The sequence below is a fragment of the Lithobates pipiens genome, unplaced genomic scaffold, assembly GCF_037356315.1.
Source record: "Lithobates pipiens isolate NorthernLeopardFrog02 unplaced genomic scaffold, aLitPip1_a1.2 Scaffold_18, whole genome shotgun sequence".
In the NCBI taxonomy this organism is placed as follows: Eukaryota; Metazoa; Chordata; class Amphibia; order Anura; family Ranidae; genus Lithobates; species Lithobates pipiens.
The window spans coordinates 424,082,954-424,109,254 of record NW_027507758.1 but is presented as its reverse complement, the minus strand read 5'-3'; the positions used below and the strand labels follow the sequence as shown (position 1 = coordinate 424,109,254).

General features: G+C 38.6%; 1 protein-coding gene and 1 long non-coding RNA gene across 8 annotated transcripts in view; one reads left to right on the top strand and one right to left on the bottom strand.

Annotated features, from left to right (window-relative positions):
* Positions 1 to 15,064: 15,064 nt before the first annotated feature.
* On the bottom strand, positions 15,065 to 21,213 carry SLITRK3 (SLIT and NTRK like family member 3). 2 transcript variants are annotated; one of them, XM_077488041.1, is made up of 3 exons: positions 21,115 to 21,213; positions 20,400 to 20,506; positions 15,065 to 19,094 (listed from the first exon to the last, which is right to left on the bottom strand). In XM_077488041.1, the coding sequence occupies exon 3, from the start codon at positions 19,067 to 19,069 to the stop codon at positions 16,421 to 16,423; it is 2,649 nt and encodes an 882-aa protein (XP_077344167.1). In that variant the 5' UTR covers positions 19,070 to 19,094; positions 20,400 to 20,506; positions 21,115 to 21,213; the 3' UTR covers positions 15,065 to 16,420. The 2 variants fall into 2 exon arrangements, with proteins under 2 accessions (XP_077344167.1, XP_077344166.1); XM_077488040.1 differs by lacking the exon at positions 21,115 to 21,213 and having other exon boundaries at positions 20,400 to 20,566.
* The window catches only part of LOC143988448 (uncharacterized), a 55,889-nt gene continuing 50,515 nt past the window's right edge, over positions 20,928 to 26,301 (top strand). For 2 of the 6 annotated variants that reach the window (XR_013276857.1, XR_013276854.1), the window contains exons 1-2: positions 20,928 to 21,060; positions 21,202 to 21,267. This is a non-coding gene — a long non-coding RNA (uncharacterized LOC143988448). Of the gene's footprint in view, positions 21,061 to 21,165; positions 21,268 to 21,777; positions 21,985 to 26,301 lie in introns of those variants that run through there. The other 4 variants (XR_013276858.1, XR_013276853.1, XR_013276855.1 and 1 more) reach the window with 3 other exon arrangements.

The following is a 26,301-nucleotide window of genomic DNA, read 5'->3' as shown; positions in this document are numbered from 1 at the left end:
CTGTATGGGGATAGGACTGACTGGGGGAGGAGACATGTCCTAGGAACAAACAATATGTCTCCTCTCCCCTGACAGAACAAAGCAAAAAACTTGACAGGGGTTATAACCCTCCCTTACTCTATCCAAAATGTAAAAAAAAGTTTTGCTTGTAGTTCTAGTTTAGGAATAGACCATAAAATGCAGAACAAGGTGTGGAGTAACCTTTTTGTGGGGAGCAAACAGTGATATCAGCTCATTATGAATCAACCTCTTAGTATCCCTATGACATCACCAATACGCTTCTCTGTGCAATGTGTCAGGGGAAGAAAACATTAGAATGTAATACATAAAGAACTGTCATGTTCTGTAGATACATACTTACAGCTTACATCTCACACTAGGCAGCATGGCCTACTTAAAGGAGAAGTCTAGCCTGAGCTTTTTAGTCTGGGCTTCTAAAAAGGGTCACAGGAGTGCAATTCATTTTGTACTCCTGTGACCCGTTTTCAGCAGAGAGAGTGGTCTGAAGTCCCCTCTGCGCTGATGTCACTGCCATCAGTTGAGGCAGCACATCATCCTGACTTCCCAAGTTTGGATACACCAGCCGCCTTGATTGATGGCCTCTCCCCGCCCCTCCACAGCTCATCGCTCCAATGAGCATGGAGAAACAGACCAAGGAGGAGTGAAAACCAAGCCATCGGCGGTGTTCTGTGGCTCGGTTCTCAGTGCAGACATGCTGGGGGACAGCTGCAGCATCTGTCTGATACTCCATCCACCGAGGTAAGTATGATCAGAAAACAAAACAAAAAACATACTTCTCTTTTAACCACATGCCAACCGGGCCATAGCCGAAAGATGGTTACAGCGCGGTTGGCTTATTCTGGGAGGGCATCCATGGATGTCCTCCCAGAATCTTGCTCCCGTGTGCCCCTGGGGCATGCACCCGGGAACATTTGTGACCTCCAGGTCCGGAGGAGACGGTGCATCATGGATGACAGCCACTGATATCGGCCCTTTACCACCTGATCGATCTGTCTAATGACGGAACGATCACTTGTAAACAAACTGGCGTCCAGTCATGACGCCGGTTCATCCCTCCCCTCTTTGTAGCGATTGATACAGTGAGAGTGGAGAGGGGGAGAGATGGCAGCAGTGCTGTGGGCTGGATGTGAAGTGTCCACAGCGCTGCTCAGTGACAATAATCTGCCCATACTGTGCAATAATCTGCCAATACTCTGCAACACTGTGCAATACTCTGCCAATACTCTGCAACATTGTGCAATACTCTGCACGCTGTACAATACTCTGCCAATACTCTCCCAATATTCTGCAACACTGCAATACTCTGCAATAATCTGCCAATACTTGCCAATACTCTGCCAATACTCGCCAATACTTGCCAATACTCTGCAATACATTTTAAAAGAAGCAAAGAATTTATAGATTTTTTTACCAAATTTTCAGTCTTTTTTGAATTAATAGCGCAAAAAAACCCCAGCAGTGATTAAATACCACCAAAAGAAAGCTATATTTGTGTGAAAAAAAGGACAAAAATTTAATTTGGGTACAGTGTTGCATGACTGAGTAATTGTCATTCAAAGTGTGAGAGCACGGAAAGCTGAAAATTGGTCTGGTTAGGAAGGGGGTTTTAGTGCCCAGTGGTCAAGTGGTTAAAACTAGACAGGGGCTAGTAGAGGACCACTCAACCTGCACACAGTGAGGCTATGGCAGTGCTGTGTCCCCATAACAGGAAATTACAGATGAAAGTCCATTTTCAGCACTATAATAGCTGTTAATTTCAGAACGACTCAAATTGTTCAGTGGTATATTTTATATTATATTAGGTAAACAGAATAAAGTGTATAACAGACTTTTATTATATGTGCCCAAAGTTCAGCTTAAAGATTAAGGTTAGAGTTTAGGAGATTATGTAAGTGAAGTGCAGGCAGATATAAAGAAACCAAAATGTAATTTGGTTATGTATTTATTAAAAAATACTAAAAGCATGAATAAAGCAAAAAATAAAAATGCTAAATATAGCTGCTTACCAGTCATTAGATGTAGTATCTGTGTTTATTGTTACTTGCTTTTTTTCACCTTTATTTTCAATTATTTTAATATGTTAATCCTGCGTTTAAAATATTTAAAATATTTTGTATCCTAGGGTGATAACGCTCACTACCTCCACTGTATTTTTGCAGAGAACTATGGTTGCCATCCAGGTTGGACATTAAACTTGTCTTTCTTTTTTCATCTGCATTACACGTGGGGTGGGGGACAGGGGTGGTTTAACGAAGGGATATAACAGTGCTTGTGCTTTCAGTTTAGCTAACAGAAAATGACACGAGCATTGCACTTCTGGAATGTGTCGTAAGATATTTTCTGTATTTTCTGAAATAGTTTTTAGCCTGAACGATGAATACAAACGCAGACACCTCATACAATGACTGGTAAGCTGCAATATATTTGTTTTTTGGATTTGGATATCATTTAAATTACATTAAATTACAACCACACCTTAAACTTTCTTTCTTACTTGTTTATAATCCCCTGGACATTAGTATTCAAACTCGAGAGGAAGGGGCAGCACTTTAAGCTAGGTAGGCTTTAAAAATTGTAAATGTAACAAATCTGATGTGATAATTGGAAAGAACACAGAGATGACCTTCTTAGTTGCTCCTTACCAATCCAAGCACAGTCACAAGATTTTAGCCGATTAATCAGGTTTGCTTTAGTTGTAAGGGGTGAGCTAAGCATCAAGGTCGGGTTAGTGTTTAGAGAACATTGGATGACAATTTTTTTTTGGTGCTAAACCCCAAGTGTCAAGAACTACCAGCACAAAGTATGTATACAAAAACAGATGAACCTTTAAAATGTAAGATGAGCTTCACCTGCCCTAGCTATTTATGTTTGGATTGGATAATGACTTTACATCTGTCGTCTTTCCTGAGCTTCATCATCACCAACCATCTTCAGTCTGACTGTTCTCTGGGCAAGAATGGATTTGCTAGGTTGGATATGCCCAGCTGATCCCTATTGTTTTCTTCTGGTAGAATTTGAAATTATGTGTGTCTTGTAGGTACCTCCCCCCCTTTCTCCTTCGGCATCAACACTGACATTCAGGCAGCCAACCTGTGCGTTATGATTGAAAGATATTTCAAACAAAATTATATTTTTACAATTCACATAATGCCTAAATATTGAACTTATGTTTATAGATGGCTTCTAAAATAGATTTGGTTGTTTACAGAATCATTATACTTAAAGTGACACCAAACCATACCCTTATTCTCCAAAAAAAAAAAAATTCATACCTATCCACTATTTAATGGCACTGTAATTTATTTTATATGTCTTTTTTTTGTGTTTTTCTGCCTCCTAGTAACATCTTCCATGAGCTCCTGAAGCTCTCCTTTTCCAACTGACTTCTGTTTGTAACGAGCAGTACATGTTAGTTGAGATCATGTGCACTTCTCTATGCACACTACAGATACAATAGTTCACAGTCCCTAGTCCATTTCACAAGTAAGCAAGTGCCCCTCTCTATTTTATCTTTATCTTTTTGTACGTGAGGTCTCCAGGTACCAATGTGCACTACATATCCCATAGTCCAAATCAGGAGCGAGCAAGAGAGGGCAGCTACATTCCTGCATATAGTGGGGTCTTGGAGAATGAATGTAGCCATTCTCTAACAGTAAGTCAGATCGTAGCAGCTAGCAGCAAAAAAAAAAAAAGAATTTGGAGACTTGAAGCAGGTTGAGAGCAGTAGAAGATACTTTATAAATTAATAATACATACTTAAATAAAAATATTAAAACAGTTTTTTATAAAACCAGGGTTTAGTGCCACTTTAATCTGCCTGTTAACATCACTTATTAAGCTATATCATCAGCTAGCATGGGCAAAATCCTCATCATCACACATTTTGGAAATCCTTTTCTATTTATTAAATTAAAATAATGAACTTCAAGACCGTTAAAACTTTAAGCCTTAAAAACCATTGCCAATAAATGGATCGTTGCATAAAGGGAAAGCAATGTTTATCATCCCAATGATAATGGAATGCTGACCACTAGCTTTTTCACTCTTGAAAAACAGGTAAAATGTTTACTCTTTCCTTTGTTATCCATTAGAGGCACGTACAAATGTTTCCTGGCAAACCAAAAATCAAAACCACATAAAATTCTGCACTTTTCCAAAGGATGATGAACTAACGTGAACCCAAAGTCAATTGTTTCAATATTTATTTGTGTGTTTTAAATGCTCTTCCCGGATGTGCCATTACCCAATCATTGTGTAAATATTTTACACGCTGTACCAGTAACAAAACCTCAATGCAGATAAGGATTCATTGAGACAATTATGACAAGTTCATCAAGAGGCATGTGACCAAATATTTATGAAAACTGTAAAGTTGCTCAGTTCAAATCAGACACAGTAGGGAATAATTAGAGCAGTATTTATAGTTGTCAAGAAAATACCCAAGTACTTTCTCTGAAATGCAATTTACAAATGCATTGCTAATTCATTTTCAGAGACATAGCTGGAATATACAAATAATATGTTACAAACACCAAATTAGGTCTTCACAATGACGTTGACAGACAAGTGATGAGACACAGCTTGTAAGGCAATATGATAACAATGGAAAAAAAAAATATGCAATTAAATCTTTTGCTTTGCCCAAGTCAAGGTACAGGAACTGCATAGTTCATTGAAATCCCACTAACATAAATGGGATAAATGTAAACATTTAACTTGGTATACTTAAACTCAAAGGCATATGAAAAAGACCTCATATAGAAATAGAATGGTTAGCTTTTTAATGTCTTGTGTGCACAGGCTTTTGTATTTTGTGACCAATGTGCTTTTCTGAAGCATTTGTCATGGATATAGAATGACATGTTTGGATAGTATGGCGTATTGTTTGTTATCTTGCATTTATGGTTGCTTTTATCATGCTTTGCATTACATCTTTGTAAATGTATCATGTCCTCTTTCACTGCATTTAAATGATTTTTTATGCCTCTCTCCACTTGGAAAGCAATGTGTATGCCTGGTAAATGCATGGACGGTTTTAATCCTTTCTTCGGCCGCTAGCGGGGGTTAAAGACTAAAACAACGGTAAAGCGCCGCCAAAACGAGCGGCACTTTACTGCTAACGTTTGAATGTAGCCTAATAGAGTTTGGAAATTCTATAAAGTGTATGATTAGCCATTTTTCATTTGGAATTAATTAAGGAAGGGTTAAAACCATTGTCTTTTTTTTTTTTTTGCTGTATTTGCCCCAAATGGGGATTTCCCTTCACTTCCTATATCAAAGTTCAAACAAGAAGTAAGAAGAAATCTCTACAAAGTGAAGAGAGATTCCCTTTTAGGCAGTTGTCACCAGTTTAAATTTCTCATCATGGAGGCAGTGGTTTCCGGGACAAATAGAGAGGGAGAATACATCTAGATGCAAACATAAATCAAACCTGACAGGGATTCTAAACCTATTCTATTTAAAGCTAAAAAGGTATTTGCTGTACACACACTATAAGATCCAACTCCATGATTACATGCTGTAAGTCAGGTCAGTGAAATAATTACATTTGTAAATAGCATACATTACACTTCTCACTCACTCATACCTGTGCAGGCTAACCAAGAGCCCTTTTTGCACAAAGTTACATTTCATGTTGAGTTTGTTGCCATGGATGAACTGTACAAACAGCTTGGTCTATGCAATGTAGACCATATACTCAAAAAACAAAAAAGGTAATCTCTCAAAATTGAGTTTTTTTTATTTATTTTTTATTCCGCATGTTGGTTTGTGAAAGCACTCATTGGGTCTTTCCACCTTTTGTAGATGTCTTCCCTGAAGAGCCCAACCAAGCCCTACCCATCCACAGCATGTTCATTTTGATGGTGTCTCAATTGTCTTGCTGCAAAATCTCTATTAGTCATGATAAAAAGGCAAGTGAATAATTGAGACCTCATATGATGAGGACCAAGGAAAAAGGATGAAGATGGGGACTCAAAGATCTGTTTTGTTTATTGTAAAAACAAAAAAACAAAAAAATGCAGAGGTGATCAAATACCACCAAAAGAAAGCTCTATTTGTCGTAAAAAGAACATAGATTTTATTTGGGTACAGCGTTGCACGACCGCGCAATTGTCAGTTAAAGTAATGCAGTGCCATATAGCAAAAAATGGCCTGGTCATTAACCACTACAATACAGGGCACTTTCGTCCCCTTCCTTCCCAGCCCAATTTCAGCTTTCATCGCTCTCGGAATTTCAATGACAATTGCGCGGTCATGCTACGCTGTACCCAAATTAATTTTTTATCATTCTGTTCGCACAAAAAGAGCTTTATTTTGGTGGTATATATTCCAATAAAATCAAATTTTGTCAAATTTAAGCCAAAATGTATTCTGCTACATGTTTTTGGTAAAAAAAAATCTGTTAAGTGTATAATAATTGGTTTGTGTGATCACGGACATATGTACGCAAATGATCATGTACATATGTGTGCAGGTGATCACGTACATATGTGTGCATATAATCATTGGGACATATGATTTTAGTGGGACATGTGATTTTTTTTTTATTAGGGACATATCTTTTTATTATTTGGGGACATGTGTGTTTTGGAGACATGTGTGTTTACACTGTGTGCTGACACTAGACTAGTGATCAGTGAGTAAAAAGCTGTAAAAAAGCTCATACTCACTGATCACCAGCCAGCTGCAGCGATCTGCTCTCCTCTCCTCAGCGACGACTTCTGTGTGAGGAGAGGAGAGCTGATTGCCTAGCAACCGGCTGTTTGTTTTGATCACATGATGGCTGTGATTGGACACGGCCGTCATGTCATCAGGAGGGCCAATCACAGAGTCCTCCTGCCGATCCGAGATGCGAGATGTCCGGGTGATACGAGCGCATCAGGATCGCGCTGCTGCGTGGGCGCACGCGATCCCCCTCCTTCTGAAGGACGTTCCTGAACGTCCAATCAGAAGGAGGCGGCTCCCACCCGGCCAATGTACATATAAGTAGTTAAGGGGGTTAACCTTCCGGAGGTCAAGTGGTTAATGAATACTTTTCCTGTTGCTGGTTTTCTGAAAAGTTGTCATTACTTGTAGGGGCATTTTGCTGTCAAGCCAATGTATCTTTACTTACTATTTTATGTAATATCTAGGGTCTCTTTTTTAAAGCAGCGGTATGATCTTACTGAAGCCATTCCGCTGTGTTAAAAAAAGCACATTTATAAAGAACAGTACTGTGTTTTACAAATCTGCATTATGCTTAGCATGCTTCCAAATCTGAAGTAAGTGGAGCAGCATTCATTCCAATGATTGATAAAAAATCCTGAAGGAGAGATAGGTAATGTGACCTGTCAAGGTTCTGTGACAGGCCTCTCCTCTGATCATGGAGAAGAGTGGAACAAGGCTAGCTTCATGCCAAAGCCTGCAATTTATGAATGTCAGTATCATGTGATGTAAACACCGTGTCCATTGGATATCAGTATCTGCTTTCCTCTAAAAGCAGATAAACTAAATGCACCTAAACACACAGTGAGAATATATATATATATATATATATATATATATATATATATATATATATATATATATATATATATATATATATATATATATTATATACCACACTACCTCTGATGCAGTGGGTGGTGACTGGCAAGACCAGTTAGATTCTCTTTCCTTGTCTCAAGTTTCCTTGTCCACCTTGTCCCTGTGACTGGAGAATATGAACATTTGCTCATGCTTGACGAGCCTCATTGAAAATAGGCAATGGTACTGGCACTGAATATTTGTTTTTCTATTACCACCTGATAAGTATCCATTTATTCTCTTTCTACTTTGGGCTATATGCTTTGGTCCATGTATGGTCTTCGATGGACCAGGACTCTCAACCTGCATGCACAATCTGGATATTAATTTATGGTTTGCAACAGTGAGAGAGAAGTTACAGGACATTGTTTTCCATTCAAAACGCTGACGTTTAATACCACATACATACTGTGACCTTTCAATTCCATATAACTCCTCTATTGACTGTTGACCCAGGGTGTGATCCCCTTCCCCTTTTAATATTTCAGCAATTCCCTTTTGGATACATCAAGGTATTAACAACATTCACCACAATATGCCAGCGTGCCTCTTTTTCAGGATCCAGGAATGATCTATGATCTTCATAGGATCAATTTCCCATTGGGGGCACACTTAGCTCCACATCTTGTTCACATGCATGCAATGTCTATGTTTCAAGTTATTATTGCTGCTCAGGATTGAAGACATTGTACTTTCACATTCCTCTCTCTCTCTCTCTCTATATATATTATTGTCACTGGATAGGGGCAAGAATGGTGGATATTGAGTTTTTCGTCACAGTATGATTGACACGTTGTGAATTATAGTTTTTATCATTGTCTATTCTATTTATGTAATTTTTATATAATAAAATTTGACTTTTTGTACTTACACAGTGAACTGTGTATTTCCTTTCCCCTTTTCCCTATCCCCTTTATGTCACTGGAGTCGGTTGAGCCCAGACAAGGTTTTTATTATGAGTTTTTGATGATATGATACTGAAAGCTCCCACTCCAACCCCCACTCCCCTCACCTTTTTGCAGTTTCAAGCGTATAGGGGTATATTTATAGATGTATTGATAACTGGCATTAGCAGGGTTTTGCACCTTGAGTGATCCTTATTTTTAGTTCTCAACAACGCCAGTGTTAACAAGGCCAAAAAACAGACCCACAGGAAGTAGTAAAAGCCCAACAGGGCTTTTACAATTGGAAAACAGTGTTTTGGTTTGACATACAGTACATTTTACAATATATCTAAGGGAAACCATATTATTTTTTTTATTCCAAAAGTGTTATTGTAAAAAAATGAAACAGACATTAACATTACATCCGATTATATATATTCTCTTGAAAGCATTCTCAGCGACTCATGAGCTGCTGGAACCTTTTCAGAAGCACTGGCAGGGGACGTCCCCTCTCCTGCCACTCGCTGGTGTTGAGGCTTACCGTTTCTGCTGATTTGCCTGAGAAACTATCCGACAGCGCTGCCGGCTGGTCACATAGTTGATAAAAGCGTAGATCCGCTTTGATCACCTCTATGGCCTTGGAGGACCAGAAAGACTTCATGACGTCACTTCTAGTCCTGGGTGGAAGTAAACAATATATTTTTTTTAAAGTAAAAGATCAAAAATAAATGCTATTAGATCTTTTGCATTTAAAGGTAAAAAAGAGATTTGGGGACTTCATAAAGGGGACCTGTCATCCTTATTTCTACTACAAGGGATATTTACATTCCTTGTAATAGGAATAAAAGTGATCAAAAAAAATTAAATGTAATGAATAAAAAAAAATGTAAGCGCCCCCATCCCTCCGTGTTTGCGTGCAGAAGCGAAAGCATACATAAGTCATGCACGCATATGTAAACGTGTTCACACCACACATGTGAGGTATCGTCGTGAACGTTAGAGTGAGAGCAATAATTCTAGTGCTAGACCTCCTCTGTAACTCTAAATGGGTAACCTGTAAAGGCGTATAAAGCATCGCCTACGGAGATTCTTAAGTACCATAGTTTGTGGCCATTCCACGAGCGTGCGCAATTTTAACCGCTTAAGAACCACTTCCTGCACATTTACATCGGAAGAAGGGCATGGCTGGGCACATCAACGTACAGGTACGTTGTTCTTTAAGTGACAGCCGTGGGTCGCACGTGCGCCACTGGCGGCGCACTCACGACCCAGTCCTGAGCTACGTGACTGTGGCCGTGGGACCCGCAGACCCGGTCGCCATTGGTGTCCCGCGATCGGGTCACAGAGCTTAAGAACGAGGAGAGGTCTGTGTAAACAAACCTCTCCTCGTGCTTCCTAGTGTGGCTTTCACTGATCGTCCATTCCCTGTTATAGGGAAAGACGATCAGTGATGTCACATACCAAGCCACGCCCCCAACAGTAAAAAAACACACACATGTCACACTTAACCCCTCCCCGCCCCTAGTGGTTAACTCCTTCACTGCCAGTGTCATTTACACAGGAATCAGTGCATTTAAATAGCACCGATTGCTGTATAAATGACAATGGTCCCAAAATGTGTCAAAAATGTCCGCCATAATGTAGCAGCCACAATAAAAATTGCTTATTGCCCGCCATTACTAGTAAAAAAAAAACATATTAATAAAAATGCTATAAAACTGACCCCTATTTTTAAACGCTATAACTTTTGCGCAAACCAATCAATAATCGCTAATTGTGATTTTTTTTTAACAAAAATATGTAGAAGAATACGTATCGGCCTCAACTGAGGATAACATTTTTTTTTATATATTTTTGGGGATATTTATTATAGCAAAAAGTTAAAAATATTGCATTTTTTTCAAAATTGTCGTTCTATTTTTGTTTATAGCGCAAAAAATAAAAACCGCAGAGGTGATCAAATACTACCAAAAGAAAGCTCTATTTGTGGGAAAAAAAGGACACCAATTTTGTTTGGAAGCCACATCGCAAGACGGCGCAATTGTTAGTTAAAGCGTGCAGTGCCGAATCACAAAAAGGGGCTTGGTCCTTTGGCTGCAAATTGGTCCGGGGCTTAAGTGGTTAAAGCATGACATGTTAGGTATAATACCGCGTGGCATTGCAACGATTGCCACTTTATTCCCTATGGTCTCTGCTAAAAAAAAACTATAATGTTTGGGGGTTATGAGTAATTTTCTAGCAAAAAAAATACTGATTTAAACTTGTAAAAAAAAACGTGCAGGAAAAGGCTTAAATCATTTTGGATAATGCATGGACGTGTTGAAACCACTGTCAGGGTTTATTTTGCTGTGTGTGTCCCCACTGGAGGAGATTCACCCTCTTTAATTGTCCTAATAATCATTGTTTACTCTCTTTGACAACCCTGAGACAAGTAGGGAAGAAAATTCATTCCAACATGACACAGACAGGAAAACTGCATCTAAAGGATTTGGGTATTCAGATTTTTCCTCATGGAAAAATGATGGTAAAGCAATGACACACAGAAAACAATAGCTTTATGTGTGTCATTTTCAGACCAGAATGTAGTGTTACACCATGTTCTAGAACAAAACAACATGTTTGCATAATATTATACCACTCTGCCTTGTCCTGCATGTCACCGCACAGCAAGTACAACACATTGCGCTGCTGTGCAGTGACACGAATAAAGTGTCACTTTGTAAACTTAATATAAAGTTCTGTTAGAAAAGGGGAGCTGTATGTTACAACAAAACGTATACCACATCGCCCCCTGCTGCACAGATCTGCAGCCCAAAACTCTATGTGGACAGCAGTGGTTTGGGCTGTAGGGAAGTGTTAAAGGGCCCTTAATGCACTGTTAAATTTTTTTATTTTTTTTAGGATGCATATTTTTTTTTCTATAAGGCTTGTTTAGAGCACTCGCCTTTGTGTGATTAATAGGCACTCGATTGCCGATTTCATAGAGGAATGTATGTTATATTCCTCTATCATGGCAGTTTCCATAGTGCTTGTGGGCATGTAAAGCCCACAAGCACTATCTTCCGGGCTCTGGTGCAGCTGAGTGACAGCATGCACCACCCATTCTCGTGTATGTATGGTGCAGCGGCGTACACCTCTGACGTTGCCAACACAGTGGGTGGCGTCGTTAGAATTGCCTGCCCCCGTTGTGATGGCAGCGAAGTCCTCGGCGCTGCCTAGTGACTCCTGGGAAATGATGACAAGCATCTCCCAGGAGCACTAGCGATCACGGGTGCCGGGGGAAATGACGACAGGCTCCTTGGAGAGGAAGAGGAAGATTACGAGGGACCCCCTAGCAACAGACCTGAAAAGGTGAGTAATAAAAAAAAAATCCACAGGTTGTTCTTTAGATTTAATCCTGCTGAATATTGTAAAAAAATAAATAAAATTATTACTGGAACTCTGCTTTAAGGATACGCAATTGTGTGTCCAGAGAGGAGGACAGGGAAAAAACATAACTTTTGAACCTCACGTAGATAAATATGAAAAGGAATGATTGACATACAATAAATCTATTTGCTAATAAGTCTAAAACCAAGGGGCTGATCCAAACCCCTTATTACCAAAAAGACCCCAGAAAACTGTCTAACTTATATTCTAGATAATCCACAACCAGAGAGCACTGTTAAGATGTGAAGGTACCAGAAACAGCGAATTTATCGATAATATATGGGTTACTTTGAAGCATTCCAAGCACAGAGCTGCAATTTGTGAACACAGCTGTATCTACAGTTCCCCCATGGCACCAATTTCTACGTCTATCTCTGAGGCTGGGTTCACACCTATTTTTGTGCTTTTTGCATTTTTCATTTTGCAGATTTGCACTACAGATCGTGTTCCATAGGAAACCATGTTAAATGGACTGTAGTGTAAATTTGCAAAATGAAAAAAGCACTAAAACTGCATAGGTGTGAATCCAGCCTAAAAAACCTGTACAGGTATATTGGACTAAGACAAGTGAGTACATTTATTTACTACCGTGATTATTTTGCTATCCTGCCTTACAATATGAAATTTGTCATGTGCACTCTTAACTGATTCTTCTCATTACATGAAGAACACATTCTAGTGATATATTAAGATTGTCAGGAAATACCACTGAAAAAAAACAAAACAAAACAAAGGACATAAATTGTAAGCAGCAAGTTATTGAGCTTGCTGAAAATTTAACGTGGCCTGGCGTCTATTAGGTAGAATCTGTTGGCGAAAGAAAGGTCACATATGACTTATCTTGATCATTATGGGTCAACCAAACATCTGAAGGTAACTAGTTAAACGAGACATGGGAAACATAATACAATTCAAATCAATGGTGGTACCTTTTTAACAAGTGTATTGGGAAATATCTGCTTTGACATATTATTCTACATGTCAGCGTTTTGTGCAATAAGATGTCATAACTCAGCACTAACATTGTCATTTATCATGACTGGTGCTAGTCACATCAGTTAAAAAGATAAGGCTTGTGCATTTATATCGATCAGTAGAAAATGTGAACTCTTCATAGTTGAGATAAACTAGATGGTCATTCCTCTGTGCACTTCGGCAGCCACAGAACGGTTGAAATGTTGTACATTAACCCTTTGCAAAAGAAAACAATATACATCTTATAACCCCTCTACCCGCCCTCCCCTCCACCCCCAACGTGCACGCACACACACCAAAGCCACAGATGCAAAGAAAGAGCTTCCTACATAAGAAAATAAAACAAAATTTAAGCCAAAAAAGTATCTCCTTTAATATAAAATTTCCATTCTCAAAGAATAAAGTTATTTCCACTGAATAAATAGAATTCCGCACCATCCAGGGGTGGAAAATGTCCCTTTTGTCGAAGCAAAGACTTTTCTTGCCTCTCTCTTTGTTTCATGTTTTATCTTGTTTTTTGTTATATTTGCATTTTTTAACAAAATATATAAACATAATGTTTGCATCATACTTTGCTATGGATTATGAGCACTCCGTTTAAAATGTATACAGCACCAGTAACACTAGGGATTGCACGCAAATGTGTTATTGTAAAAGAAATACGGTGATGTGATGCATGCCTGGAGTTAATGGGCTTCTATTCTTATAAGGAGTGTTTCGCCTTGCACATTTTATTTTCAAAATATGCGCATGCTGTCTATTTATAGTAGAGTTGAACGCAGTCATATGCAATATACAGCAGGTTTTGGATTTTTTTTTTTCTGAGAACATGACAAACAAATATGGTGGTAAACATGGAAAATCCAGCCTTTGGGTTGAATAGAATGAGTTTAACTGGAGAATTTGAAATAAATATGTCAATAAATGGGGAAGGAAGTCATCTAAACAGAACACCAACATCTTGTAGATGGGCAGCCTTCAGCACTGCAGCTGCCAATTAATGCAAACTCCCATAACACTCACTAGTGAAGCCAAGTGATGATGGACACAGTGGGAGATGTCACAGAACTACTCCTCCCATGATGCTTAAGAGTGAAGTCAAGGGGTGATGTAGTTTAATGCAGCAGGAGTACTACTGGTAGTCCATCTCTGAATTCCAATTTTGTAATAGCAGCAGCGTGCTGCCCTATAGTGATAGGTCTTGTCTGTTTTTTAGCAGCTAAAATCAATTGCAGCTCAAGGCTATCGTTTATGCATGTGCAAATTAGTGATTGATCTATATTCTGTATTACCATATGCCCTTAATGGTGACATATTTTACTATAAAGGTGATGAGCTTTGTAAACTATAGACAAGGGGGCTGAGCAAAAAAAACAAAAAAACAAAAAAACAAATGCACTTTCTAGCTCCTATATGCACAGAGGTAGCTACAGTATATATAAATCTATGGATACGTGTAACTATCTACATGCATATAGACAAACGACACTGATAATCAGAACAATAATAGCTTGTAATAATAAATCAATAGTACAGATGATCATGCAGCAAAACCAAAACTTGACAAGCTATGTTTTTTTTTTTTCACATTCTCTTTTAAAATTCCTATGTTCATGTAAGGCATCAGTGACATCTGACAGTTTACATTCAATGTACAGTAATGATTTCATTAGGGATTTAAATTAGTCAGGAAATGAAGCAGAGGAGAACACATTTGGGAACGGCTGCAGCACACAAATAACACACAGCTCTAAAGACAAGAACCAGGTGCCTGTGCCTAACATACAATATTTAGACTATAAGCTCCCCCTGCTGTTCAATGTTATGAATGCATCCTCGTTTAAACCACAAGCTAGCAGCTTCAACAATCAACCAGTTTTGAATTAGATTTTCTTTGGGTTCACTCAGGGTCTGATAGTACCCTTTTCATATATTTCAATATCTCTATAAATAGACTCTCTCTATTATGATATACAGTGTGCAATTAATAGAGTGTATGCTTTGAAGATATATATATATATATATATATATATATATATATATATATATAGATATATAGATATATATATATATATATATATATATATATATATATATATATATATATATATATATATATATATATATATATATATATATATATATATATATATATATATATATATATATATATATATATATAAAACCAATTAGACATTTTCTACAGATAGGCTGTGCAACTTTTCATCCTCAAATGGGTCGGAATGCACTGTAGTGATCCCTAGATAATTGACTAAAGGGGATACAATGGGCCTCTCATTTTTCAAGCTAGACAAATAAATTAAATGGCTCTACCTCTAAGTAATAATTTACTTCCAATTCTCGCAGTATTGAATGCAGTGTTGTCCAGAGGATTGTTACATTATTAATTCCTTTGCTACTGAGGAATCTGGAAAAGGCTCTAAAGTGCTACTGATTCCAAGAATTGCAAAACTATATCAAAGCGCGTGTCATCTGTTTTTACCTCTAACCATAGCACTGTGTGCAATGAAATAGTGATCAATGTTAGTTAGCATGGTAACTCAGTTTTTTTTTTTTTTTGGCTGATGTACGTAAGGCTGGGCATAGCTAAATCAAGCTTTTTATCTGTATATATCTGTATATGTATGTATTGTTTTAAATTATTTTATTAGGAAAGCTATACCAGACGCATAATCACTATACATTGATTAAACATTACCTTTACAATTAATATTCACTGAAATTACAGAATAAATATATGCACATATTGTAAAATCTTTGTGTATGGGGTAGGCTAAGGAGTAAGAGGAGGGGGGGAGAAGACATTAAAAGTGCTTCCTACAAAGCTGTTAGTGATACGTACCCAGTAGCATTGCTAAATAAATTGCAAGGAGCTGCAAAAAATAAAAATTAATCCTGGCATATTCATGAATTCACAAAGATGTTGATCCCTAGCTGTCTTGTTTACAATACTTCCTGCTTTGCAAAAAAGGAAATAAATCAAATATACATTAAAACCATTGAATTATGATGCTTTGCAGTGAATCCAGGTGATTGGATGCTGAACTGTTGTTGGTAAAAAGAAAACAGATGAGCATTCGTGTTTTGGGTGAGAACATTCGAGCATTAACCCCCCCTGCAGTTTTTTTTTCCTTTTCAGGCATGCAGCAAACTGCATCAATATACAGGAACTGTGCCATGGGTGTTTCTTTGTATACGGAAGCCATAATGCCATCTTATCTCCCTCACCCCCAATACCCTCCAGTGAAAAGGTTTAAGTTACTGCCAAAAAAGGACACGTGGAATTATTTTTTTCAGGATCAGTACAAATATCCCCATACCTTACATGGCACAGTCAAGTTTCTTAGATTCCTATATAAAAAATAATGATTGATAACATTGCTGGCAAAAGTCTGCGAAGGCACTTCAATTAATTACGATTAGAGTATGGCCCTTCCTCCAAAACAATTTGGGGAGCACAACGGTATTATCATCTTGAATCATGCGTTTGTTTTGTTTTTTGGGCGCTATGTAATTATGCTATATTAGAATCTATATGTGTTTTTTTCCAGGACTTCGAGGTAATCCGGCTTGGTTTGGAGTTTGGCCCTTAACTCGAGGTATTCACTTTGAGTTTGGTCTGAAAACCCCTTCCCAGCTGAGAAAAGTAAGGTTTCTTTTAATCTGGCATCCTGCTGTAAATCTGGATATTGCATGCCAGGTGGGTGGACGTGCAGTTCCTTTAATTTGGGTACTGTGCCATAAATGCAGTCCACAAAACCCACCGTTGGTGCTGCCCGTTCTCGGTCAATTACTCCAGGAAAGATGACCCCATTTTCATGAAAACTTGGTACTTCCCCACTCTGATTAACAGTAACTATAGTGTTTAGCTGGGAGTTTGACACTGCCATAGTCCACTCTTTTTCTTTTTCTATTAAGGTCCTATAATTTGTGTTGTTTTCTTTTGTTTCTGAAAATTCCTCCCCCATTTCTTCCTCTCTGGGTTTGTAGATGGGATTGTTGCACATCTGGGTAACAGGATGAGGAATGTAATCATAGACATGCCCAGGAGCTTTCTCTGGGGAGTTGTTTGGTCTGTCCTCAAAGATTCTACACTGCATTTGAATGCCCGTCAAATCCACCTCTTGTCTCTTTCTGAAAGGCAGCTTCTTGCGCCTTCTCAGCACGAAAGCAAAGAGGCCAGCAGCCACAAAAACAGCTGAGAAAAACAAGATTAGGAGACTGAGAATGAGGACAGATAATGGAATGGCACCTCCAGATGTGGTAAGCTCAAACACCGAGGAGCTTGTTGGCACCATCTTTCCAGGCAAAGATGGTGAAGTAGCATGTAGCATCTCTGGGCACAAAATTTCCATTTCAATGGATTTTAGATCCTTGTTGGTCAGGTTCTCAGGGCTTGTGCACAGTACTTCCCCAACCACAATGACAGAGCTGATGGTGTCTATCCACTGCTTTAGAGGAACAATGTCACAGGTGCAATCCCATGGATTCTGCTTAAGGTCAATCTGCACAATAGCATTAAGGTGCTCCAGGACTCCTGCAACAGGAAGGTATAGAAAGTGGTTGTTTCTGAGATTCAGCCTTGCTAGAGATGTGCCTGCAAAAGCATCAGTTGGGAGTGTTCTCAACAGATTGTCATTGAGAAACAGCAACTTCAGGTTTGGCATCAGGCTGAAAGCAGCAGGCTGGATTTCCCTTATCATATTATACTCGAAATATAAATAATTCAAACTCTGTAAACCCCTGAACATGCCAGGCGTCAGCCTTTCAATGTCATTTCCATTTAAATACAAGCTTTTTAAATTTGGGAGATTAATAAAGGCTCCCTCCTGAACATAAGAAATTCTGTTGTTTCCAAGGTGTAATAAATCCAGTGAAGAAAAATTCCAAAAATCAGACCGGTAGATTTTCTGTATTAAGTTACCACTCAAGTAAAGTTTTTTAGCATTGAGCGGTCTAGGCAGAAGTTCTGATATATTATGAAACCCTTTCTCCTTACAGTTTACAGTCAATCCAAGATCATTGATATGCAAACTGCATGAACATCCAGTCGGGCAGATGATTGGAATAGGTGGTCTAGTCTGGTACCCAGCAATTGGTGGTTGATTTGGACCTGGGTAAAGGCCTCTGGGTGTTGGTGGAGGCTTTGGAGGCCTAGGTTGCTTGGTGGTGGTGGGTTGCTTATTTGATGTCTTGTACTCCACAGAAGAAGCAGTAACATGAAAAGATGACAACATAGAGGAAGGTTTAGTAGGCCACGTATTTTCTTTGCTCGATGGTAACTGGGGAATCCCCAGGCTTGCTTCCACCTCACTTTCAGACAACAAGGGGCACAGTTTACTTCGCTTTATATCCCTTAAATCCTTGCCATGAAAGTGAAAGGGACTTTCACATAAAATATCCCCAACCAGAACAGTATAAGGAATACGTTCGAGCCACGTTTTCAACTGCACAATCTCACATGTACAGTTCCAAGGATTCTCAGCTAGCTGTATCTCCATAATGCTTCTTCCTATGTGATCTAACATTCCTCTGTAAGAAAGGATCTTTAAACGGTTTCCACGCAAGTCCAAGTGTGTTAAAGACACAGACTTAAATAAATTTGTTGGAAGCAAAGGAATATGGTTATCATTGAGAATTAGTACTCTCAGTTTATTTAAATTTCTGAAGGCCCCGCTTTCAATCCTCTTAATTACATTATAGTCTGCTTGTAGATACTCCAAGCTTTCCAGTCCCATAAAAGTGTCATTTCTAAAAATATCTAGTTTGTTTTCATGCAAGTATAGCCTCTTCAGAACTTTCAACCCATTAAAAGCTCCAGCTTGAATGTCCTGCAATGCATTGTTCCCGAGATTAATCGACACAGCATTGTTCAAATGAAGGAAGCTGTTTGTGTACAGTTTTCTCATAGAATTTCTCTGAAGATACAGTTTAAATGGTCGAGACCAGGATTCGGAAATCTGACTAATATTTGTAAATCCTTTATTGTCACAATAAATGTGGAAAAGGCTTTCCTTCACTTCACAGTAACAAGGATCAAAGCAAGGCTCGTCTATTTCTTCTGAATCCTCAATCAAGGGAATTGGCGTAGTCCATGCAAGAGCAATTGTGCTTAAAAGAATTATCCACAACATACGTCCATTTATCTGAGTTTCTGCTGGAGAAGGTTCCATTTCTGATTAATTAAAAACAAAAAAGCTGGAAGACAAAAGAAAAAAAACACAGATGTCATTATTTACCTATACTATACATATAAACAGGCTGAGTGCAAAGTAACAATAGCAAGAGAACAGTGAATTGTCTGTTCATTATCAGTGCACACTAGTTTGCAAGATCTAGTCTATCAAAGTGTAAATCTGCAATTATGCAATGCCATTTGGCTTAATGCACTGTATTACATAATTGCCACTCCATGAGACCATCTCTGTGCACATAGACAATGGTAAGAATTGTGTCTAGCTTGTAAATAAATGAGCTTATGTCTTAATGGAAATAATTTGTGTCTAAAAAATTACCTTTGCCTATGAGTCATACTGAGCTATAATAATAGTACAAATAACACCAGTGTGCCTTAACACAGATAATGATCTAAGCTTGTACATACATACTAGATACAGTCGTAATATATGAGGGTAAGAATTACTGCAAAGCATGCATTTTATCCCAAAGAGTTGGTGTCAAAATCTTGCTTGCTATTTCCAGTAAAATATCTGTGTGCTTCTCGTTCGTGATGCATTAGCAGATTCCAGCATGCAGTTAATCGCAGTGGCTATTGGGCACTTTAAATGGCCATAAATAGATAAAAGAATGTAGAGATAATTAATCTGGCCACACTGCTTGTCCATATGATCTTCCAATCGGAGGGGAAACTGACAGTAAAATGCAGCTTAGTCTGGGATGATCCATGATTTAAATGCTCTGCCTCCTTTGCTCTGGGACTAAAGCTTTAACAGCACAGAGACCAGACGCTGAATGTATCTCAATGATGAAAATACCTATACAATAGCAAAGTGCCTAAGTGTCAAAACAGTTTATTATAAGCCATCGAAAAATAAAGTCATTCCATCATCAAATCCTATTCTTCTAGCACAATAATCAGATCCATGCAATAACCCCCTCCCACCCCCCATCCTTAGATGCTGCAAATAACTACATTGAAATCTGTAGATATGAAGCCACCTGCATTTAACTGCATTTCCTGTGTGCTTAGAGCATAGTGATGGCAATGAAACTTAAAATCAAAGCATCCACTCTAGTGAAATACAATAAATGCTAATGCAGCTTTCCTGACACATTACATAGATGCTAAGCAGTCCACATTCTGGCATGCCAGTAAATAGATCGCTTGAAATAAAGACAGGAGGGAGGAAAAAAAAAAGGCAGAGGGTTAGATTGCAGCAGCCTCAGCAGCAGCATCATTTGCAAATACATATCTGCAACTTCAATCTAATGTCGGGTCACCCTAGAAAAGTAAATAGAGACAAGAGAGGTTGATTTACTTACCGGTTTGCAGGTGAATTTTTAGCACATCCGGGGGAATAAAGGCTGAGTTTGAGGATTGCTGGCTCTCCCTCTCTCTGTCTTTCTCTTGCTATCTGCTCCTACTGAGTCTGAGGCAAAAAAAAAGAAAAAAAAAATGAGCTAGAGACGTGCTGGGAATGTGCAATGTGCAGTGTGCTGTGAGCTGCTCTGTGTTTTCAATGGGTTGCTTCAACATGCAGATCTGCCACTCAGTATGCTCAATGGAGCCAGCGAGGAATCTGCAGCCTCTCTGTCCAACGTTGCCTGCTGAGGTCTTTCTCACTCGCCCTCTCTCTTTTTTTTTCCTTTCCCCCCTCTCTATCCTTTTTTTTTTTTCTTTAGCCCTCCATCCTTCTCCTCCTCCTCCTCCTACAGGCAACAGATCATTGGAAATTTGACACAAATCCAACAACCTTCACACCGCTGCTTCAATTGTCTACCTCCTATTTATTCTCTTTCAACCTCTCCTATGGCTTTGCCCGTTTGCTGCCTTCTCTTTTTCTTTCCCCAGTTTCCCCCCCTCCCTCACTGACAGCAGATAATTGGGAGAGTCGATCATAGTCAGGGATCTTCACACCGTTTGTGTCTCCCTGTCTTCACCTGTCTGGGTGAGAGGCTTTACTGACTCCCTCTCCTTCCTATTGTGAGTAGAGAGCTTCCCATCACATCTAACAATCTCATTTCCCAGATTACTTACACCTCATTATCTTCCCTTTTCTCTATTTTTCTCATCTTTGTTTGTGTCTAGATCCCTCTTTTTTTCTTTTTCTTCTTCTCCCCCTAGCATCATGGAAACAAGCTGGAAGAAGAAGCGAGATCAAAGCGGAGGGGGAGCGTTTAGGTTTATGACGTGAGCATGCATTGGGAAGCCCTGGCATTTTTTTTTTTTTTTTTTTGTGGGTGTGTGGGGTATCCCGGGTGATCATCGCTCTTTCATAATACATATGTAGAGTTTTAAGCAGAACCATGCAGTAGAGGCACAGGCATTAGCTCCCCCTCGCCAAAGCTGTAAGCCTTCCTTTGCTTGCTCAGCCTGCCACTTCAAACTACAGCAAACTACAGCTTTGAAAAGCAAACTGATAAGCCATGAAATCCAGAACTGGAACAAGTCATCAAGTCATATCCCCTTCTCCCTCCTATTGCACTCATTTTTAAAATGTATTTATTTATTTATTATTTTATTATATATATATATATATATATATATATATATATATATATATATATATTTGCAATCCAGTTGCCATCTGACGTTCTAACAAAGATAAATATTTCTGCTTGTGACATCAGAGAAAGATGTTCTGTATGGGAATCTGCACTGTATGTTCATCTTGGCTGCAGGCTGCAGGCACAGGTACATTTTGCATGATATAAGTCTAACGTTGCATTGAGATCATTGTCTGGGATTTAAGGGAAGAAGTCCTTATGTGACTTGAAAAGACCAGAGGAAAAACAAAAAAACACAGTGGTGTTTTTCTTTGCAAACCTGCCATCAATTGTTTCATGACTGTGAGAAGACCTGCGGGGAGAATAATCATACCAACTGTATCCAAAATAGAAAATTCAGGTAATTATACTGGGGTGAGATGGGGACTATAAAGGGTGTGTATAGGAATAGGGTTTCTACCAGTTAAGTGCTTGGAACAGGTAGAGTTAGAGGCCAGTTTTATATTGTATGACTGATCTACTTGTAATTATTACATATGCAGAATGTTGAGGATGGGAGTGTAAAGGAAAGGAGATGTGTGTGACTGTCAATATACTTTTTAAAGGAAAAAAATGTATTGGCTGTTACTGACATGCATTTACACCTACACTGCATGCTGTACCTTTTAACATCAGCCTGAAATATTATTGGAACAACAGTTCAAGGTAATGTTTTGATCAATCAATGAATTTGGAATATTTAAAGAAGGATGGTCCAGTGTACCTGTGTGTGTATGGGTTAGCATGTGTGCATGTGTATGCGTGTGTACACATACGTGTGTGGGCGTGGTTGTAATTGACTCATTGCCACCTGCCCATAATATTTATGGAGAAATGTAGTAGGTATCAAAGAGATTCAGGAGTTCATATTTTCAAACACTCTGTTCCAATAAGTATACATAACTGTAATGCATATATAATCATCATATATGATGTGTGTGTGTGATGACTTCTATTATAACCTGGTACTTTCACAATAATCATAAAGCAATATAGGGAAAAACAGGCCATTCTCTGCATGTTCAAAGAAACTCGCATTGCGTATAATAGAAAACTTTTATTTGAGATTGAATTATAACCTGCATTTCACTTATCCTCTGTTGACATCACTTAAATAACCACGCAGTGCTTTAGCTGTACCGAGTGCTTTCATGCTGTGTAGCCTCTGGTTTGTAGCTGTTTGCATTCATTTTGATGATTGGAGGCATTGTTTTCAAAACAGCGATAGTAACTTCACAATTACATGCCCAAGGACGCTTAGGCTGAGAAAGAGCTGGTCTCTAAGGCTGCAGCATTTCTGTACAAAGTTCCCAGTAGTGACTTCCATTGGGCTTCTACTCTCTCTGGTGCTGATTCGTGCTTCTTTCTGATAAGATGCCAAAGTTAAAAAGCTCTATGCAGAGACTAGCAGTAAAATGTGATTTGTTCCTGAGCCAATCTTCTGCAGGCTCTTTGCATCGTATAAAGCCATATGGCAGAGACCCTATGCAAGGGCAGCTCCAGCTCTGTTCTGTTCCAGCACCATGCAGTCTATAAAATTACAGAAGGCAAATGACCTCTATGCGATTATATGCTAAAGCCTGCCATGTCCATTCAGGTTGTACAGTTAAATCACAAAGCTAAAAATTACTATCATCAAGCATGGAGAGGGATTTGTCAGGTAACAATTTGTACGCTGCTTGCTGTGGGGACACAAGGGAGGGTGAAGCCGGGTTCAGTGGAGGTATCTTTCAAAGAGAAAGGGATTTCCATTAGAATTGGCAGTTCATGGTAAAGCAATTGTTTGTGTGTTCATGATTTGAAAAGAGTCCTTTGTGGGAAGCCTTGAGAACAAATGTTTGGATGATCACACCGTGACATCAGTCCAAATGGGTTTACTTCAGATACCTGCATATGATTAGTCTCCCCCTGTCAAATGTCAGTAATATAACAAAATTTAAGGATACCCTTGTGGCATTAGGAAAAAGAGAGAGCAAGAGAGACAGATAAGGAATTCTGAGATATCTAAACAATAACGTATGTGAGTAAAAGAGGTACAGCAGCAACATTTCCATGTGCATTCAGTTATTTGTCTTATTAAATATAAAAACATAGAAAGCAAAATTAGTTTCAAACTTCAGTCATCCCTTGCAACCTATAAGATTTTAGTTTTCTGCTGAGATACCTTTTGATTGGTTTTTATGGCTTACTACACTTTGCACATTATACTGTTTGCTCTCTTTGCATTAAACATTCTGTGCACCATATTGGCTTATGCTACATTTATTGAGTAAAAGAAAAAGCAACAAGGTGTTGTCATATAATGGTCAAACTTTTAAGAACATGTCCGTGTCCAAATTTGCAAGCATGTTTGGGCAATGAGGGTTAGGACACCATGGTATGGTCTAAAAACCTATGTGCACTAAAATCTACAGTGGAAGAGAGCAGGCATTTCAAAATCCACCCTCCTGTTAATTTATTGGCTTTAAAATCCAGCAATCCATGCTGAATAGTGATCTTTTCCATCTTCAATAGCAACCAATAACAAATATGATTTTGCCACAATAATAAAAATACTTAACCTGTGATATGTTGCTATGGACAACCACACATCACTTTTCTTTGTTCTTTTATATAATGATGTCAGGTATTCAAAATTGGTTTTAGAACAGACACAATTAGGCTTGATCAGTTAGGTGTTACAAAGAGCGACCATTTTGGACTTCAGTCAGTCCTCTTAAGAAATGGTTTCTGATTGGCTTTAAGCCAGAATTTATTTTTGTAGTATATATACTGTATAGTTATTTTAAAATAAAATCTTTTCTATGGGAATTCATGTGGGCAATGGTGACAAGTTCAACCTGTAATATCTTCCAAATCACATATTTGTATAACATATTATTCAAAGGGAACTTGGTCTACCTTGTGTATTATAATTTGCCAGGCAAGCAATAAAAGAATCTAGGTGAGACTGTTATGCTTTGTAACATGTTACTTTCAAGTTGCTTTGTATGTGCAGTCTGGAAAGACACACTGTACGCTGTATCCAATTGTGCCAGAGAAAGTATAGTGGATATTATTACAATACTTAAAACGCATTAACTAGAGAAAGTCTTGCTAGATCATTGAGATTTAATGTGGCTAGGACAATTGGACATGTGAATATAAAAGCTCATACACACACACTTATAATAAAGGTATGTCTTCAGCAAGAGGTGTATATATTCAGGGCTGGTATTGTCACCTAATATTCTTCTTGGTGTTATGGTCATGGCAATTGACCATAGTAGGAAAGGTAGTTCTGTAACAAGTGAAATAATGAAGGAGCCCTATTTTTGTACTGTGTTGGTGTACAGTTGTTATTGCATGCACCCTGCTCTTGGGGCAGTATATACTGACCATTTCTAGGAATGATCAGCTAACATGGTCTAAAGTGTTGTGCTTTTGTTTGTATAAAAAGTGGGTTTCATGCTTTCCTAATGTGTAATGGGCACAATCTTAAATCCAAGGCAGAAAGAACGAGTTTGGCTGAAAGGCTCTGTATGCCCATGGATTCAAGCATCAGAGTTATTACTTCCTATTGTGCTTTGTGTAATGCGAATGCAGATTTCAGCAACTGATGTTTGTTTTTGATGCTGCTATCCCTGTATTTATAATACTTCTCAGGATGTGCCCCCATCCTCTCACATGGATTTTGGCAGTAGTCAGCATCTGTAGTTTAACACACTCATAGGTGCCCATCAGCATGTGTCTTTGTGTATGACCCCTAAATGTGAATGTGAACACAGAAGGTTTAAATAAAATAAGATCCACAGGGCAGCCTAATGTCTTTGCAGAACTCATTAGAGGATTGTTCTGCAAAGTGGAAACCAGTGAACTGGTTACATGGAGTTTGAATGATATTCCTTTGTTAATGCTATTTTACTGGGTGTTCTGATTTCCTGTCTTCATTTAAAAACATACTGGTATTTTCAGCAGGCATTATTGACTTTAGCTGTGCAAGAATTTGGGGCAGTCCTGTTACTTCTTTGAAGGCAGGTGCCTGCAGCTAATGTGTAATCTATTCCACCAAAATGTTACTGGCACAAGTGCACTTGTTGTTCATAATCCCTATAATCCCTGGCATACCATCTGACCTAAGAGAGAATTTTTCCATCTGCAGCAGCTATTCGACTGGATGAATTGCACAAGTTTTGCATTGCATAGAAGGCGAGGGCTTCAATAATATAAGGATTTTTCTTAATTCAATATCAGCTAATGCATTGGAGGGAAGGAAACAGAATACTGTTACATTGCTAAAAGGGCTCTTTGTTTCTTTCCCATGCTCTGTTTAAATTTGCAGGCACCAGGGACATTTTGCCTACAGACCTGTGTGGCTCTGCATTACCCATTGGCTTACAATGTAAACCCACAGGCTATGGCTGCAATCTTTTACTTGGTAGCAAAGCTAGCACATAGTAGTGCCTGAAACTTTCCTTGCCCATTGGAATGCTTGCACATTTTCCAGACTGCTTACACAGGAGACTAAAAGACTGCAGCTTCATTTGTGTTACTTGCCAGAAAATCAGGGTCTTTGCTACTTTCTGCAAAGAGAAAGAGAGGGCACAGTGAGAGTGTCTCTGCCCTTTGTGAGAGTAACAGTACTTATATCATGTAAGGCAGAGAGAGAGAGTCCACTGATAGTGTACCTGTTCTGTAA

Coding starts and splice junctions, on each gene's coding strand:
- SLITRK3 (XM_077488041.1), bottom strand. CDS start 19,069: ATGGAACCTTCTCCAGCAGAAACTCAGATAAATGGACGTATGTTGTGG.